General features: G+C 41.4%; 1 protein-coding gene across 4 annotated transcripts in view; it reads right to left on the bottom strand.

Moving 5' to 3' along the window:
* Positions 1-3,135: 3,135 nt before the first annotated feature.
* The window catches only part of STAT4 (signal transducer and activator of transcription 4), an 83,747-nt gene continuing 69,508 nt past the window's right edge, over positions 3,136-17,374 (bottom strand). For all 4 annotated transcript variants that reach the window (XM_061608192.1, XM_061608191.1, XM_061608193.1 and 1 more), the window contains 7 exons: positions 16,878-16,930; positions 14,984-15,078; positions 9,837-9,973; positions 8,991-9,182; positions 7,278-7,344; positions 5,361-5,469; positions 3,136-4,300 (listed from right to left, as the gene is read on the bottom strand). In XM_061608192.1, the coding sequence (XP_061464176.1) occupies positions 4,274-4,300; positions 5,361-5,469; positions 7,278-7,344; positions 8,991-9,182; positions 9,837-9,973; positions 14,984-15,078; positions 16,878-16,930 (680 nt within the window). In that variant the 3' untranslated portion in view covers positions 3,136-4,273. The remainder of the gene's footprint in view (positions 4,301-5,360; positions 5,470-7,277; positions 7,345-8,990; positions 9,183-9,836; positions 9,974-14,983; positions 15,079-16,877; positions 16,931-17,374) is intronic.

The raw sequence follows: 17,374 nt of genomic DNA, 5'->3' as shown, positions 1-17,374 counted from the left end.
AAACTCCTGATGACCTCTCCCAACGGCTTCATGTAGATATTAAAAAGCAGGGGGGGACAAAACTGACCCCTGTGGGACCCCATATTGGAGAGCCCGCGGTGTCGAGCAATGTTCCCCAAGCACTACCTTCTGGAGACGACCCGCCAAGTAGGAGCGGAACCACTGCCAAGCAGTACCTCCAACTCCCAACTCCGCGAGCCTCTCCAGAAGGATACCATGGTCGATGGTATCAAAAGCCGCTGAGAGATCAAGGAGAATCAACAGAGTTACACTCCCTCTGTCTCTTTCCCGACATAGGTCATCGTACAGGGCGACCAAGGCTGTCTCAGTGCCAAAACCGGGCCTAAAACCCGATTGAAATGGATCTAGATAATCAGTTTCATCCAATAGCGCCTGGAGCTGGCCAGCAACCACCCGTTCCAAGACCTTGCCCAGGAATGGAACATTCGCCACTGGCCTGTAGCTGTTAAAATTGTCTGGGTCCAAGGAAGGCTTTTTCAGGAGTGGTCTCACCACTGCCTCTTTCAGACAGCCCGGGACCACTCCCTCTCGTAAAGAGGCATTTATCACTTCCTTGGCCCAGCTACCTGTTCCATTCCTACTAGTTTTTATCAGCCAGGAGGGGCAAGGATCCAGTACCAAAGTGGTTGCACGTACCTGTCCAAGCACCTTGTCCACGTCCTCGAGTTGAACCAACTGAAACTCATCCAACAAAACAGGACAAGACTGTGCTCCGGACATCTCACTAGGATCTACTGCTATAACTTGAGAGTCTAGGTCCCGGCGGATACATGAGATCTTATTCTGGAAGTGATCGGCAAACTGATTACAGCGGGCCTCCGATGATTCCACCGTGTCCGGAGGGTTTGAATGGAGAAGCCCCCGGACAACTCGAAAGAGCTCCGCTGGGCGGCAAAGAGATGATTTAATAGTGGCAGCAAAATGATGTTTTTTAGCTGCCTTCACTGCTCCTACATAGAGCTTAGTCGAAGCACTAACCAGCGCATAATTGTATCCGTCGGGAGTTCGTCTCCATTTCCGCTCAAGCCTCCTCCTATCTTGCTTCATCGCTCTCAGCTCCGGAGTATACCATGGAGCTGTATGAGCTCTACACAGGAGAGGGCGTGCAGGAGCGATCGTGTTTACAGCCCGGGTCATCTCCGTATTCCACAGAGCGACCAGGGCTTCAGCAGGAGCGCCAGTCCTATCAGCCGGAAAATCCCCCAGAGCCCTTTGAAAACCTTCAGGATCCATTAGTCTCCGGGGGCGGACCATTTTAATAAGTCCCCCACCCTTGCAGAGGGAAGAGGTTACTGAAAGTCTAAACTTCAGCAAGCAGTGGTCTGTCCATGACAAAGGGAGTGTTGTAAAACTCCCCACATCCAGATCACTTTCCCCATGCTCAGTAGCAAAAACAAGGTCTAGAGTGTGCCCCGATACATGTGTTGGACCACTAACATATTGAGACAGCCCCATGGCTGTCATGGAAGCCATGAAGTCCTGAGCCGCGCCAGACAAAGTGGTCTCGGCATGAATGTTGAAATCCCCCAGTACTATTAGTCTGGGGGACCTCAACAATATATCCGAGACCACTTCCGCCAGCTCAGTTAGGGAAGCCATTGGGCAGCAAGGTGGGCGGTACACCAAAAGGATTCCCAGCCTGTCCCTCTGGCCCAACACAAGGTGCAAACACTCCAGGCCAGTAACTGAATGAACATGGTGCTTGGTGAGTGAGATGGAACTCTTATAGACGACAGCAACCCCACCTCCCCGACCCTCAGATCTACCATGATGCTGAACCAAGTACCCCGGTGGGCAGAGCTGAGAGAGACCAACTCCTCCCTGCTCACCCACCCAGGTCTCGGTTATACATGCCAGATCGGCTGCCTCATCCACAATCAAATCGTGGACGAGGGAGGTTTTATTATATACCGATCTGGCATTTAATAACAGCAACTGGAGATCTGAGAGTTGGCTGATAGGACTACCAACGACCTTGCGGGTGTGGGAAGGACCGGAACAAGGCACAGCCACAACATGTCTGGACCGCGTTCCCCTTACCTGGCACGTCCTTCTCACAGCGCCATACCTTCCTTTGCCCGTCACTACGGCAATTGGGGCCCCCTCAAGTCTCCCCGCCTGATGGATAAAACTCTCTCCGAAGCACATAATACAACTAAAATATACAACAATTAAACGTATAAAAACAGCTATATATACAGCCATATATACAGCATATAAACATACACACTCACTCAGACATACATTTATATAATCAGGCAACCATTCATCTCAAATTGCACACACACACACACACACAAGAAAAGAAAAGAAAAAGAAAAAGAAAAAGAAAAAGAAAAAGAAAAAGAAAAAGAAAAAGAAAAAGAAAAAGAAAAAGAAAAAGAAAAAGAAAAAGAAAAAGAAAAAGAAAAAGAAAAAGAAAGGAGCAGCACAGCAGCAGCAGCCTCTCCTTCCCTTGGGGCGATGCTTTCTTTCTCCTGCAGGCCCTGGGTCTCCCAGGCCACCTCAGCCAGCCGGCTTATGTATCCCTCCAAAGAGGGACAGGTGGTAAGAATCAGTCCTGGCTGGCTGGGTACCTGGGGCCTGGTCCTGCCAGGCAGAAGTCCCTCAGGGAAGGGTGGTGGAGATGGTGGTCCCACAGTAGCAGCAGCAGCACAGCAGCAGCAGCCTCTCCTTCCCTTGGGGCGATGCTTTCTTTCTCCTGCAGGCCCTGGGTCTCTAGTAATAACACTTTAATAATGACATTTCCTTTACAAGACCTTGCAAACTGTCCAATTCTTTCTCTACGGCCAATTATTTCCTTGGCCTATTATCCAGGCACTTGCATGTGGGTGAAAATGTGTTGGGGGGAAAACTACAACCATACAGCAAGTATGTACATAGTTACTACAAATAAATCTATAGACTGACTGCCCACCCTCCACCCAAGGAGATTTGCTATTTTTCTGGCAAGGCAAAAACTACTTATAGCATTTGCACTCAGGTTCTTGGCCTTTCTGTAGTACATTATACATGCATACTATGCACATTCTGATTCCTACCCATGGTTAATGCTACAAAAAATAAGATGAGTATCAGTTTGTTAAAAATATTTTATTTAAAATAAATGCCTCAAATAACAATAAAAAGTCATTATATAAGACACTAAGCACACCCAAATTCAGTTTTAATTAAAGACCCAAGATGATTTCATGCATAATTATTTTGCTTGCAGTCATGCTAGTTTATAGTTTTACGGCTGATTTAAACATATGCACATTGGACTCAGGATTTGGATTTTGGAATGCTGCCAGAACGTTGGGTCATAATCCAGAATTAACAGAGCTACAACACAGAATCCCAATTTGTTTTGGGAGAGGGAAATAGAGGTTGTGAACCGCAGCAGAAATTCTACCATAATTCTCCATTAAATTATATCGGCCCTTTCCAACTCTATGAAAATCAACTAATAAATAGTTATGCATGACTACTACCTTCAATAGTAATAACACTACTATAGAGAGAGTATAAGGTTGAATTAACATTTTTATCACCCTGTGCAACTAATTTGAGCCTAGTTTTTCAGTAGTACATTAATTTCTCAATTTTTCAGTGCCACTTCTTCCATGTACAAAAGTTTCTTCTCCTAATCCCAGCTCAGACATAGCAATAAACCAGGGTTTAGTGTTATGGGAACAAGCTAAAGTGGGCCTCAGGCTTGCATATTACCACAGTCTTTCATGAATGATGTGAGGAAATGGAATGCTTCCATTTTCAGTCTTAGATTAACTGCAGTTTTCTGCTGTGCCAAAGCTGAGGAGATTGTGATTTATGCCCACTATTAAACAACCCAGGATTAAATTGTGGAGAGCTGTGTGTGTGTGTGTGTATGTGCATGTACACACCACAAGCTCACTACAGCTTCTCCTCATAGCACTAAGCCATGGCTTAGTGTTATGTCTGAACCAGGCCAAGTATTGATTTAATTTATGAAAAGCAAAGTTAGACCAAAGAAAATAATTATGTGTCTAGAGCAGGAATGGGGAACCTGTGGCCCTCCAGATGTTGTTGGACTCCCATCAACCCCAGCCAGGATGGCCAACAGTTATTGATGATAGCAGTTGTACTACAGCAACATCTGGAGGACCAACTGTTCCTCACCCAAGCTCTACAGAGTACATACATTTACAAAGGAAACAAGAACAATATTTTCATTGGAATGTTTCCATTTAAAAGCATACATCTGCACTTTAGAATCTTCAGTGTCTGAATGTCAGTCAGTTGAATATGGAGAACTCAACTAGAAGAGAAGGAAAAGAAAAAAAATCAGTTCATGGGAATTCATTGCTGTTTGTTTTTCGTAAATCTTTGCAAATGGAAAGTTGAAGAAAGCAACAGTTCCTTAGTACAATTCCTTAGTTATCATATAAACAGTTTCTGGAACTGCAAGGTAGGAATCATGTATGCACAGATGAGTCTTTAAGAGTGGCTACAGTGATTTTATTTGGAAACTCAATGTTTATTGCCTAATAAGCATATAAAGAGCTAAGTATTTTAGAGTACTTTTATTTCCACCTTATAAACTACCCAGTCTTTCTTATGAAGCTGCTTGCGTTAAAATGGCACAAAACAAATATGGGGCAGACTGAGCCTGTCCCTGAACCAGACTGTTCTTGCAAATGAATTAGGTTTACTTATTTACCATGTAGTTCTAATAGCCTGGTTTCCACATCATGGTAAGCCAGGCTATGGCTTACTGGAACTGTGTGAACGTGCTGGCTCCTGACAGGAGATTACACCTACTTTGTTCTTCCGCAGTCCTTTTAGCAATGTCTGGTGCAGGGGATAAGCCAAGGTTTGAACCAGAATTGTGGTTAAGCTCTCTCCTGTTCAATCACAAGTTGTAGCCAGGAACAGGAGCAAAGTGGCTATGGTTGCATCCCCAGGAAAGCACATATTTGTACTAAGTCATGCTCTGGTTTAGCATTACATGCAAACACAGTCACTAGCACCTGATAACAAAAACTAACTTAGTTAGCACTGTTTTATCAACAGTGATAAAAGTTAGTGACACTGAAGCTTTGCGCATTGTATGAACCCTTTGGTATTCTAAAAGATATCCAGTCACTTCTTAACACCAACTCTTCATTTGGTGTGGTGGTTAAGGTGTTGGACTACGACCTGGGAGACGAGGGTTCAAATCCCCACACAGCCATGAAGCTCACTGGGTGACCTTGGGCCAGTCACTGCCTCTCAGCCTCATGAAAACCCTGTTCATAGGGTCGCCGTAAGTCGGAATCGACTTGAAGGCAGTACACACACACAGAGTTTAGAAGAGGTAAAAAAAGCCAGGAACATACAGCAGTTTCCATTACAGTAGGGCTTAGGTGTTCTCTCAAGACAGCATAGACACTTGGAGACATGGGAAGAAGGTCTGATGGAGAAGATGGGTCTGTAGAATCATTCAGGCTTAAGAAAAAGAAAGACAAAAATTGCATCTTGAATGAGTAATAATACATACTGGGAAATTCTGTTATTTAGCATGCTCTTTAATAAGAGAATCAGATGCTGTTGTAATCGCTCTATTGTGCCCTGAATGGGCTATTTCACACATTTAAGTCTGTATCACAAGCTGGACCAAACTCAAGTGAAGCCTCACTTTCTATGAATCCTGGCTTGTTGTTACATACAGACCAGAGACTACAGTTTAAAACAAACTCTGGTGACTTAAACAAGCCAGTTTCATAACCCATGGATTGAAGTTGACTTGGTTTGAAACTGATCATCTTGTTTTCAGCTACAGTCTCTGGTTTGTATGCTACATCAAGGCAAAATGTATGGAAAGTGAAAATAAACACTATATTAGTTGTTCTCCATGAGAGGAAGAGAGACACAGTATCAAGGCTCTGCATGCACTAATTCCAGCTCATGCACATATTATTAAAAAGGGATTTAGTATTATGTATGAATCAGGCCATGTTTGCAAGTACTTTGTTCAGGAGAATATCCTATCACCAAACACAATCAACAAAGGAACTTTACAATGTGGTGCTATCCATATCTGCTTAGAAGTGGGACTTGAGTTCAGTGGGGAAATTGTGGAACCTTTCTCCTAGGGAGTAAGTCCCGATGAACTCAGTGTCGCTTATATTTTAATTTATTTATTACATTTTCCTCAAGGCTGTTCACATAAAATACAATAGATAACATTTTAAAAAATCTCAGTATAACCATCCCATATTATTAAAAACATGCAATCCAACCATCACAAATACAACTTAATAGAATCAACACAGTCAGATTCCTCAGCCACAATTAGTTTCTGTAAGGTAAAAAGATAGGTCCATTTGAAAATATCCAGGGATAGGGCCTGCCTAATATAATGTGTAACAGTATTGCACAATTGCGGGGCCACTGCTGAAAAAGCCTGCCAGTCTAATTTCCTTTGCTGGTGGGCATCTCAACAGGGCTTCAGATACAGATCCTATAGTATGGCATGTTTGAACGGATGTAGGCAATCCTTTACGTAATCTGTTCCCAAATCATTCAGGGCTTTGAAGGTTGACATCAGCACTTTAAACTGGGCCTAGAAATTACTGTACTGTACAACATGATTTACTTGCCTCTTTAGGCTCCTACAGCAATAACAGAAAGAAGTAGGACAATTCTCTGTTGATCTTGCTGTAGCTTAGTGGTTTTAATCCATGGGAACAAGAATTTTCATAATACTACTGCTCAATTTTCATAATACTACTGCTCAATGAGAAATGCTAAGGCAAAAAAAAACCTCTGAAAAAATCCACATCCTCTGGCCTAGAAGCTCCTCCCCCAATCTTCTTGGTCAGATCAAGTTGTTGTCATATCATTGTGAGGAAGAAGTACTTTGCGCATACTCAGAATCATGTGAGCATTTTCTACTTTATTTCACATATTCCAAGGTAGAGCTCAACCCTTTCCAATGCCTGTTTAAAAGTACCTGCATTGTAAGATATTGATTCCAAAATAGAGGGTTGAATCCGAATAAGTCATGCTCAGAGCAGATCCATTAATTTCAGTAAATCTTTTCTAAGTATGACTTAGCTGAATTCAACCCAGAAGCTTTGAGCTTGCCAGTGAGTTGAGGGAGCCTTAACGGAAGGTTCACCCACATATTAGGAGAGGGTGTTGAGACAAAGCAGCAAAAGAAATATCATTTCCTCTGTTGAAGAACCACATTCCAATGACATAGGTATGCGGGACTTTCCATGAAGTTTGGGAAACATGAGTTGATTACTCACATTTTGGAGACTGGAATAAATACAGAGGGGACGTAGCCTTTGGTTCCTCCTTCTGTAGATCTTGGCACTAAATATTAAAGAAAACCCATTATGGACATTAAACCTGCATCCAAAACCAAAAGTGCAGAGAAGATTTCTGTATGTAGTGGAATGCCACTTTGCGTATTCAGCAGTGCAGCTGGGTGAATTTACTGTTCACTGAAAACTATTGATGGGAGAGGGCACATAACTGAGTGGCACAGTACACATGCTTTGCATGCAGAAGGTTTCAGGATCAACTCCTGGCTTTCCTAGCCAAAAATGTTAGGTAACAGGTAATGGGAGAAGACCCTGATAGGCCGGAGAGCCACTGCCTGTCAGAGTAGACAATACTGGGCTAGATGGGCTGATGCTCTCAGAAAAAATAATTTCCTACATCACTATTTTATTCCACACAGAATGGGATTTTACATAGAACAGTTTGTTCTCAGAAAGCTACCATAACTGTTACACCTAGGATCATTAATGGATCAAAACCCTGACTGAACAAAGGAGTTACGTTACACTAAAGTAAGCATTTTGTGTATAAAATTAAACATTGTAATATAATGAGAATATTTAACTTATTATTCTACCTATGTTTACCATTCCCACACTCAATGAATGGTCATTTTACTCCAGAATTATTCATCTGTTGCCTTCCTATGTGTGCTTTCTTAATCATTTAAAGGGGTTTTCCCCTTTCTTTTCTTTTCAACCACTCACCCAGAGATTTCTCAAATCTTTCCCCACTTAAGAGTAATATCAATAACTATTGTTGAAAAGTTTTAAATTAATATTGGGAGCAAACTACACAGAAATATGCAATGCAGAAGCCCAACTTCTTTTCTAAATGAGGCTGCTATTTTGAGTATAAAGGTACTTAAGCCTTTCCCCACTGGCCATTTTTCCACTCAATTGTCCCCCCTTCCAAAAAGTGGTTTACTTTCACAGTGTATGTGTGTGTGTGTGCATGTTAGAGAGAGAGAGAAGTTAACACCCTCCTCTCTCCCACTGCCCTTATAGTCAAAATTACCACCTCCTGAGGCTACTTTTTTTTTTTTAAGTTGGGTGATTGTTACATGCATTTTGTGTGTATATTTTGCCCCTTTTGCTCTGCCCTTTTCCCTTATGTTCTCTACACACACTAATAAAATCATCATAGGATTTTGGGAGATTAAATATTTTATTTCGTATCTTTATCTGATTTCATTAGATTCTAGTCTAATAATGGTACAATAACACCCTTAAAGACCTAAACAGTTTAGGACCAAGATACCTAAAGGACTGACTCCTTCCTCATGAAATCATTCAGAGAGGGTCTTCTCTGGGTCCTGTTAACCATCAGAAATTTGGTCAGTGGGGACAAGAGAGAGTTTTGGAACTCCCTGCCGTAAGATCCACCTCACCCACTCCCTGATGGTGTTTCAGTGCCGGGTGGTTATTTTCCCCAAGACTGTTTTTCTTCTTTGCTAGTTTTACTTTGTATGTTTGTTATTTAATACTATTTTGATTGTAAGATGCTTTGTGTGCTGCTAGAAGTAATGAAAAGGGAGGAGTCTTATATATTTATAAAGAATAAATATGGCAAGAATGCATACCTGAAGTTCACATCTTCAACATTTTTAATGTAAAATGCGGGAGGGAGGGAGAATTTCTTTTAAACAAGGGAAGGTATTCAAAACAATATCCAACCTTCATTTGGCTGAGAGCTATAGTGCTTTCCAAAGGCTTTGTCTTTGGGGATATCTGGATAAAGATATTTCAGTGGGTTTTCGGGAACATTATCTGCCATAATAACTTTGTAATCTCGTAAAATGTCAGCAAACGGCAGTGCAGTTAAACGACCCTTATTATATGGTTCGACAGAATGGAAATTTACTTCCCCTGTGAAGACAAGATCAATGTTAATAAGTAGACAAACAATTCATTGCAGGCTATTTTTCTTAAATATGAAGACAAATTGCAAACTTGCTTAAAATAATAAAAATGCCAAATTCTGCCTACCTGAGAACTGAAACAAGCAACAGATTCATTTCCTCCTGACGTACTAAGGGACCAAAACTAATATGCTTTATAGGGGAATATTGCAGCCCAGAGAAAGGGCTACATCAGTGCTTACTTAATCTTACATTGTAGTTAAGGCCACACTCAGATTTACATTAAATACAACATTCAAATTAATGCACATTTTGGGATCCATTATGTTCTGAGCATGCACTTAGTTATGTCTCAAAGCTATCCTTTTCAGAAGGTCCATTGCCTCTCCCATTCTTCTTCTCTCTTGGTCATTTGTTTCCTTTGTTGGTAGTCAGTTACCCACTGTTGTTTGCACCTATGGCACTGTTGAAAACAGCTACTAACTATAAAACCGTGAACTCAGTAAGTCAAAAACCAGCTTGGTACTGGCAATTTGGCATGTAAGATGAAAGGGGGGAGAGAGGAAGGCTATCAGTGCATGCATTCTGTTTTGAATTCATGGTGTGAGGTGTGCAGGTGGGGTGAAGTGAAATGTTCTATAATTTAAAATACAGCACTTACCATTTTCTGACTTGGATACCCAAGTAAAAGTAATCCCTCCTAAGTTGCTTTCACTAAACCTCAATAAAAATGTTCCAGGCATCTTATCTTTAAGCAAACCTCGTTCCCTTTCTTTGCTCACAAAACCCATAACACATCTGCAAAAAAATAGGAAAAGAAATAACTTTATGTTAGGGATGTGCTAGAATTCCAGCCAATTCAGATTTGGCACCAAATTTTCAATTATTTTGCTTATTCTCAATTGTTGAGGATCAGATTTTAATGTAGCAAATTTCCGTGGCTAGTTTTGAAAATTGACTTTTTAAAAATCAGTCTAAAACATCAATTGTAAGAATGATAATTTATCACTATTCCCTTTCAAAATATTAATATTTTTAAAGGAAATATTTCCTTTTAAATATTGATATTAATATCAATATTTTTTCTGAGTGAAAAAATCCACAGATCGGTAAAAGCAGTGCCTAGCTGAAACAGAAAAAACATGAGTCAATGCTAGGCTGTTAGGTCGATGGAACTGGCACTGGCCAATGGATCCCATCCCTACTTTATGTACATGGTGCTGGTCAGAAATTCCTGTGCAATTTGATTGGCAAACTAAACAGGGCAGCATTCAACTGTTTTCATTATACCTGTGCAAGGGGTCCCCCCCCACATGCCCTGTTCTGTCCCCAAATCTGCTCTGGAGATTTGGGGAAACCTCAAGAACAGATTTCTGGTGTGGGGGGGAGGAGAGAGGGGGGAATCTCTTTCACTTTTACTTTTTAAAATGCCAACACTAGGAGAAACAAGATGATGATTGGGGGGGTGTAACTGGAGGGATGAAACCTCCATGACCAGGAGTTGGGGTAGGTGGAGGAATGGAGAAACTGGGTACAGACAGTGGGGAGCTGCAGACACTGGGATTTGCAAAACTGAACTAAAACACAGCAAGAAAAAAATAGCCTGGCTGTGTTTTAAACCTATAATGTGTCCCACTCCCTACCCTGAAAATCAGATATACCATTGCAAGATGTCTGCTGGTCTAAAAAAATAATGTAACATTGCTGACAAAACGAACATATTACAAAGGAGAGACTGAAGGACATGCTTCAAACAAAATTAATTATTGGAATGTAAAATTCCAAGTCTATGTTTAACCTTATATATTATTTTCACTCATATAATGACATTTTGCTTAAAGTATAATAGTAACCAACGGCACCTAATATACAGAATACCCTTTAAACCATAATTAACTGTTTGTTATGGGTACATGATATCATGAAGTTGAATTGATATTTAAAGTTTATGTACAGAGATGTAATATTTTATTTTTGTAATGATTTTTTTTGCATTTTTTTAAAAAAGGCCTTTGGTTAATTATATATATTTTTTGCTGGCTCAGTTCTATGTTGTTTTTGAGCTGCTGGAATTTGTTAAAAGGGCTGGATATTGTTAACTTTGAAATTTGAGTGTATATTGGGTGTTTTTTTTTAAAGATATTGTGTTTGTATTGTTATTGTCTGTTAACCACCTTGAGACTTATTGGAGAAACAGGCAGAAGATATATATGTGTATGTGTATGTGTGTGTATATATATATATATATATATATATGTGTGTGTGTGTGTGTGTGTGTGTGTGTGTGTGTGTGTGTGTACATATAAATGTATATGTATATGTATGTGTGTGTGTATATATATATATGAACGTAATTGTGATTTACCAAACAGAGGTTTTTATTATATTAACAAAATGTTTCAGCTTCCGCCTTCATCAGCTGCTAACATACAAATGCTGTCATAAAGGTGGCAGTTATAGAGCTTTGAGGATGGAATGCTCAGAGGGGCTTCATTTGCAGAAGCTAAGTAGTGGTGGTACTGTCCTCCAGGTTCAGGCCATGTGATGCCAGTGTGTCCAGGGAGTAAATCCAAAAGTTCTCCCTTTTAGTCAATGCAGCTGGATCTGCTGGCATCTCTATCACTGTAATGGAAAAGTCCAACAGGCTGTGACCCTCGATGTTAAAATGCTTTGCAACTGGTTGCTCCACTTTTTTTGTCAAGATTGCCGACTTGTGGTTCCTGAAGCGTGCGCATAGGTCAGTTGTGGTCTTTCCTACATATTGGATATGACATCCTGGTCTTTTGCATTTGATGATGTAAACTATATTGCAGGACCTGCAGGTGATGTTCTGTTTGATGTAATATGTCCTGCCTGTCCTAGTGCTTGTAAAAGTGGCTGTCTCCCTGAGGTACACACAGGTGATACAGCGTTTGGAGTGACAAGGATGAGACCCTGGATTGGTGATAGGTGGCTTAAGCACAGCTCTCACCAACAGTCTGCGCAAATTAGGAGGTTGGCGAAATGCGATAACATTGGAAATGAGCGGAAGTGAAGTTTAGACTCACAGCGGCTTTTCCCCTTTGCAAGGGTGGGGGACCCATTAAAGTGGTCCGCCCCCGGAGACTAATGAATCCTGAAGGCTTTCAGAGGGCTCTGGGGGATTTTCCGGCTGATAAGACTGGCGCTCCTGTCGAAGCCCTGGTTGAACTGTGGAATGCGGAGATGACCCGGGCTGTCGACACGATCGCTCCTGCGCGCCCTCTCCTGTGTAGAGCTCATACAGCTCCATGGTACACCCCAGAGCTGAGAGCGATGAAACAAGATAGGAGGCGGCTAGAGCGGAGGTGGAGACGAACTCCCGACGGATGCAATTATGCGCTGGTAAGTGCTTCTACCAAGCTGTACTTAGGAGCGGTGAGGGTGGCGAAGAAACAACATTTTGCTGCCACCATTAAGTCATCTCTCTGCCGCCCAACTGAGCTTTTTAGAGTTGTCCGAGGGTTGCTCCATTCTGGCCCTCAGGACATGGTAGGGTCATCGGTGGCCCGTTGTAATGAATTCACTGGACACTTCCAGAATAAGATCTTAAGCATCTGCTGGGACCTAGACTCTCAGTTTACAGCAGTTGATCCTAATGAGGTGTCTAGAGCTCAGTCTTGTCATGTTTTATTGGATGAGTTTTAGTTGGTTCAGCTCGAGGATGTGGACAAGGTGCTTGGACAGGTGCGTGCTACCACTTTGGTACTAGATCCTTGCCCCTCTTGGCTAATAAAAACTAGCAGGGATGGAACAGCTAGCTGGGCCACGGAAGTGATAAATGCCTCTTTACGAGAGGGAGTGGTTCCTGGCCGCCTGAAAGAGGCGGCAGTGAGACCGCTTCTGAAAAAACCTTCCTTGGACCCAGAAAATTTTAACAGTTATAGACCAGTGGCGAATGTTCCATTCCTGGGCAAGATCTTGGAACGAGTGGTTGCTGGCCAGCTCCAGGCGCTATTGGATGAAACCGATTATCTAGATCCATTTCAATCGGGTTTTAGGCCCGGTTTTGGCACCGAGACAGCCTTGGTCGCCCTGTATGATGACCTATGTCGGGAGAGGGACGGAGGGAGTGTAACTCTGTTGATTCTCCTTGATCTATCAGCGGCTTTTGATACCATCGACCATGGTATCCTTCTGGAGAGGCTCGCGGAGTTGGGAGTTGGAGGTACTGCTTGGCAGTGATTCCGCTCCTACTTGGCGGGTCGTCTTCAGAAAGTAGTGCTTGGGGAACACTGCTCGACACCGTGGGCTCTCCAATGTGGAGTCCCGCAGGGGTCAGTTCTGTCCCCCATGCTTTTTAACATCTATATGAAGCCGTTGGGTGCGGTCATCAGGAGGTTTGGAGTGCGCTGCCATCAATACGCTGATGACACGCAGCTCTACTTCTCCTTTTCATCTTCTTCAGGTGAGGCTGTCAATGTGCCGAACCGTTGCCTGGCTGCGATAATGGACTGGATGGGAGCTAACAAACTGAGGCTCAATCCAGACAAGACTGAGATGCTGCTTGTGGGTGGTTTCTCTGACCAGATAGTGGATATACATCCTGTCCTGGACAGGGTTACACTCCCCCTAAAGGAACAGGTTTGTAGTTTGGGAGTTGTTTTAGATCCTTCCTTGTCACTTGAGGCTCAAGTAGCCTCGGTGGCACAGAATGCGTTCTACCAACTTCGATTGGTAGCCCAGCTACATCCCTATCTGAGCAGGGAAGACCTAACATCAGTGGTACATGCTCTGGTAACCTCGCGACTGGATTACTGCAATGCGCTCTACGTAGGGCTACCTTTGAAGACAGTTCGGAAGCTGCAGCTCGTGCAAAACGCAGCAGCAAGACTGATAACGAAGACCAAGCGGTCCGAACACATAACACCTGTTCTGGCTCGCTTGCACTGGCTGCCAATATGCTTCCGGGCCAGATTCAACGTGTTGGTTTTGACTTATAAAGCCTTACACGGTGCGGGACCGCAATACCTGCTGGAATGCCTCTCCTGATACGAACCTGCTCGTACACTACGCTCTGCATCGAAGGCCCTCCTCCGAGTTCCGACTCAGAGAGAGGTTCGGAGGGTGGTAACAAGAACTAGGGCCTTCTCGGTGGTGGCCCCTGAACTGTGGAATAGTCTCCCCGATGAGGTGCGCTTGGCGCCGACTTTGCTATCTTTTCGGCGCCAAGTTAAAACCTTCCCCTTTTCTAAGGCATTTTAATCTAATTTTAATCTTAATTTAGTTTTAAACTTGTTATAACTGATTTTAGATTTTCATTTTTTCATATGTGTTCTTGTTTTATTATGATGGGTTTTATTGTATGTATTTGTATTTTTGCTGTACATTGCCCAGAGAGCTATGCTAGTCGGGCGGTATAAAAATCTAACAAATAAATAAATAAATAAATTCATCTGGGCTCTCTGGTGAATCATGGTGCTGCATTGGTGTAGCAAAAAGCACTCAGGATAGCACACTCAGTATGGCACAACTGTACTTGTGCAACATTACTGTTGTTGTCAATTTTAAAAACGTATATCCTTCCTAATTTTCAAAAGAAACTCCATTTTGCAAAGCCTCTTGCAATTCAAATGAAGGTAGAAGTGGGATAACACGAGTGGCAAAAACTAACTACAGTCTTAGTTGTGTTCTCCCTGCAGCTACTGAAATTCTTCAGTTGAAATCAATGGGACTTAAAAGTGCTTAACTTTGGGCTGTGTTCAGCGTCTGTACTACTTACTTAATACAGGAAGGACAAACAACAGTCTCCATTGCCAATTTATGTATAATCACCAAGATACTGCTCACCCATCAATCCAAAGAGGAAGAATATGCTTTTTAATTAGGTCCAAGATTGCTTCAAGCCATACCCAAAATGTAAATGATTTACCGGGCAAGTGCTCCTGTTTACGAAACAAATTAGATACATAGAAAAATTAACAAATATTTCAAATATTGTACCAGTAACTTGCTTGTTTAGTCTTATTCTCTAACACAAATAACCACTTGGTATTTGAGACTTCTGGAAATCACCTATGATACTATTTCTGAATATTATTTAGCTTCCCCCATTAGCATATGAGACTGCAGAGACTTTGCTTATCAGCATAACATACCAAGAATTCTGAACCCGGTCTATAAGTAGCTGTTCTCCTTATTTTTCCTTTGTTCATATAATAAGCACTTTTGTTGTAAAAAAATAAAAAAGAAGATATTATCTGTGTGGGGTTTTTTTCCTTACCCAGCCCAGGTGTCATTCAGAAAAGCTATTTTTAAAGTTAGGACAAAACTATCCACTGCTTATATCTTGCATTACTTTTCAGTGCCTTGCTGCCTTATAACCCATTAGATATGCATGAAATCAGCTTTATAGGTTCAGCATCTCTAACAGCCACTGTAATTTAATCTATACATTTTTAATCCATATTGGAAAGAAATTATCAGTGATATGTAATCTCATAATTTTTTCCCCTTGACTGCAATATTTAGTACCCTTACAAAGTATGTTCTACATATAAAATCCCAGTCCTTTTCCTGATCAACACAGAGATCAATTTCCACCAATAACAAGGACTACACAAAGCCCAACTCTTTATAATTCATTTTCTAGAACAGAGATCATCAGTGAACTGATAGAAAAGCAGAATCAAGACTCCCCAGTCCCGTAAAGGCAGTTTTACACAGTACAAGAAGTAATGAAACACACACATTACTTGCACAGCTACATTTCATGCTTTTGGGGTAATGTGCAAAGAACGGGGGAGACTCGTATATATCCTCCATAGCAAGATACATGAGCTAAAGAGCAGCTACAAGTTTCATATGTATACTTGCATGAAGCATATTCTGTGAATTTCCCTGCATGTCGTGCAACAGAGAAGTAGATGACCAAGTGACTTGCGTGTACAGCTTCCTGTAGTGTGCTACGGTATTATCATTTCAAATGAGTCATTTGCAGTTCCTTCGCTAGACATGGGAAACAATACAATATAATTCTATACATGTTTACTCAAAAGCACAAATGAGCTCTTCAACTTTTGAGGGTATTCTGTAAATGATATTAAAGAAGCTACCCTGGAATAAAGGAAGTTCAAAAGGAGACTGCTGCGTGACACTGGTGAAGTACAATACATCAAGAATTCCAGTGCCATCACTTGTAGACTGAACCAAGACAAAGGCTTTTAGCATATTATATTTAGCATATTATCTGGGTCCCAAGAGCACCCTCAGATAGCCCACTTGGTGCCTGCCAATAAGGATGGGGGAGAAATTCAATTCAGTTCACATTTAAAGCCAAATCTATCAAATCCACATTTTCCAAAACAATAGGAGAACCAAAACACAGCCATTCTTCAAAATTAGCATGTATCCAAATTTTGTGATAGTTATCCAATCAAAGAATGTTTACGAAAATACATATATTAGGGGGAAGTGTGTATAAAAATAAATACATTAGTCAAATCACATACAAAATACATTATAGTAGGAGAAATTGCTTGCAAAAAAGTGTATATTAGTTAAAATTACATGCAAAAATATGTTTATTAGGAGTAATTAGCACAAAAATACTGAAGAATTTAAATGTGCAATAAATGTATACTGTGTACGCAGCCCAAGTGTTTGGAAAGACCTAAGGTATCTGACCTGTGTGCAAACATGAACAAGAATGTAAGCAACATTTTGAAATATATGAGCAACATACCTTGCAGAACTTTGACCAGGAAAGTTGATGATCACCATAACTAACTTGCTGTCCTAAGATTGAATGAGAAAAGTGTGTGTGGCCAACATATATAACATATATATATATATATATATATATATATATATATATATATATATATATATATTCCCATGAAACAGTGAAGGAAAATCTTAATGACTAATATTTTACATATCTGATTCATTAGTGGTCTGAAAGAAATAATATGGAGCAAAGTGTTTCTGGCTTCAAAGCCAGCCAATACATTTTGCTGCCTGTGGAGAAGGACAAAATGTTGTCCTTGTTCCACATATGGAAACTGACTGAAATGGCAGCTTAATCTTACTTCAGCACTGACAATGGGATGTCATCCTCCAGCACACCCAAGGATGACAAGCTAACTTAAGAAATGAAGGACAGATCATGTAGTACACACAGCTGTGTCCTCCAACACCTCATAATCACCACCAGGGCCGGCGCCAGAGGGTGAACAGGTT

The sequence above is a fragment of the Rhineura floridana genome, chromosome 2 (assembly GCF_030035675.1).
Source record: "Rhineura floridana isolate rRhiFlo1 chromosome 2, rRhiFlo1.hap2, whole genome shotgun sequence".
Taxonomy (NCBI): domain Eukaryota; kingdom Metazoa; phylum Chordata; class Lepidosauria; order Squamata; family Rhineuridae; genus Rhineura; species Rhineura floridana.
Note: the sequence above shows the minus strand (reverse complement) of the source record. Positions and strands in the feature narration are given on the sequence as shown.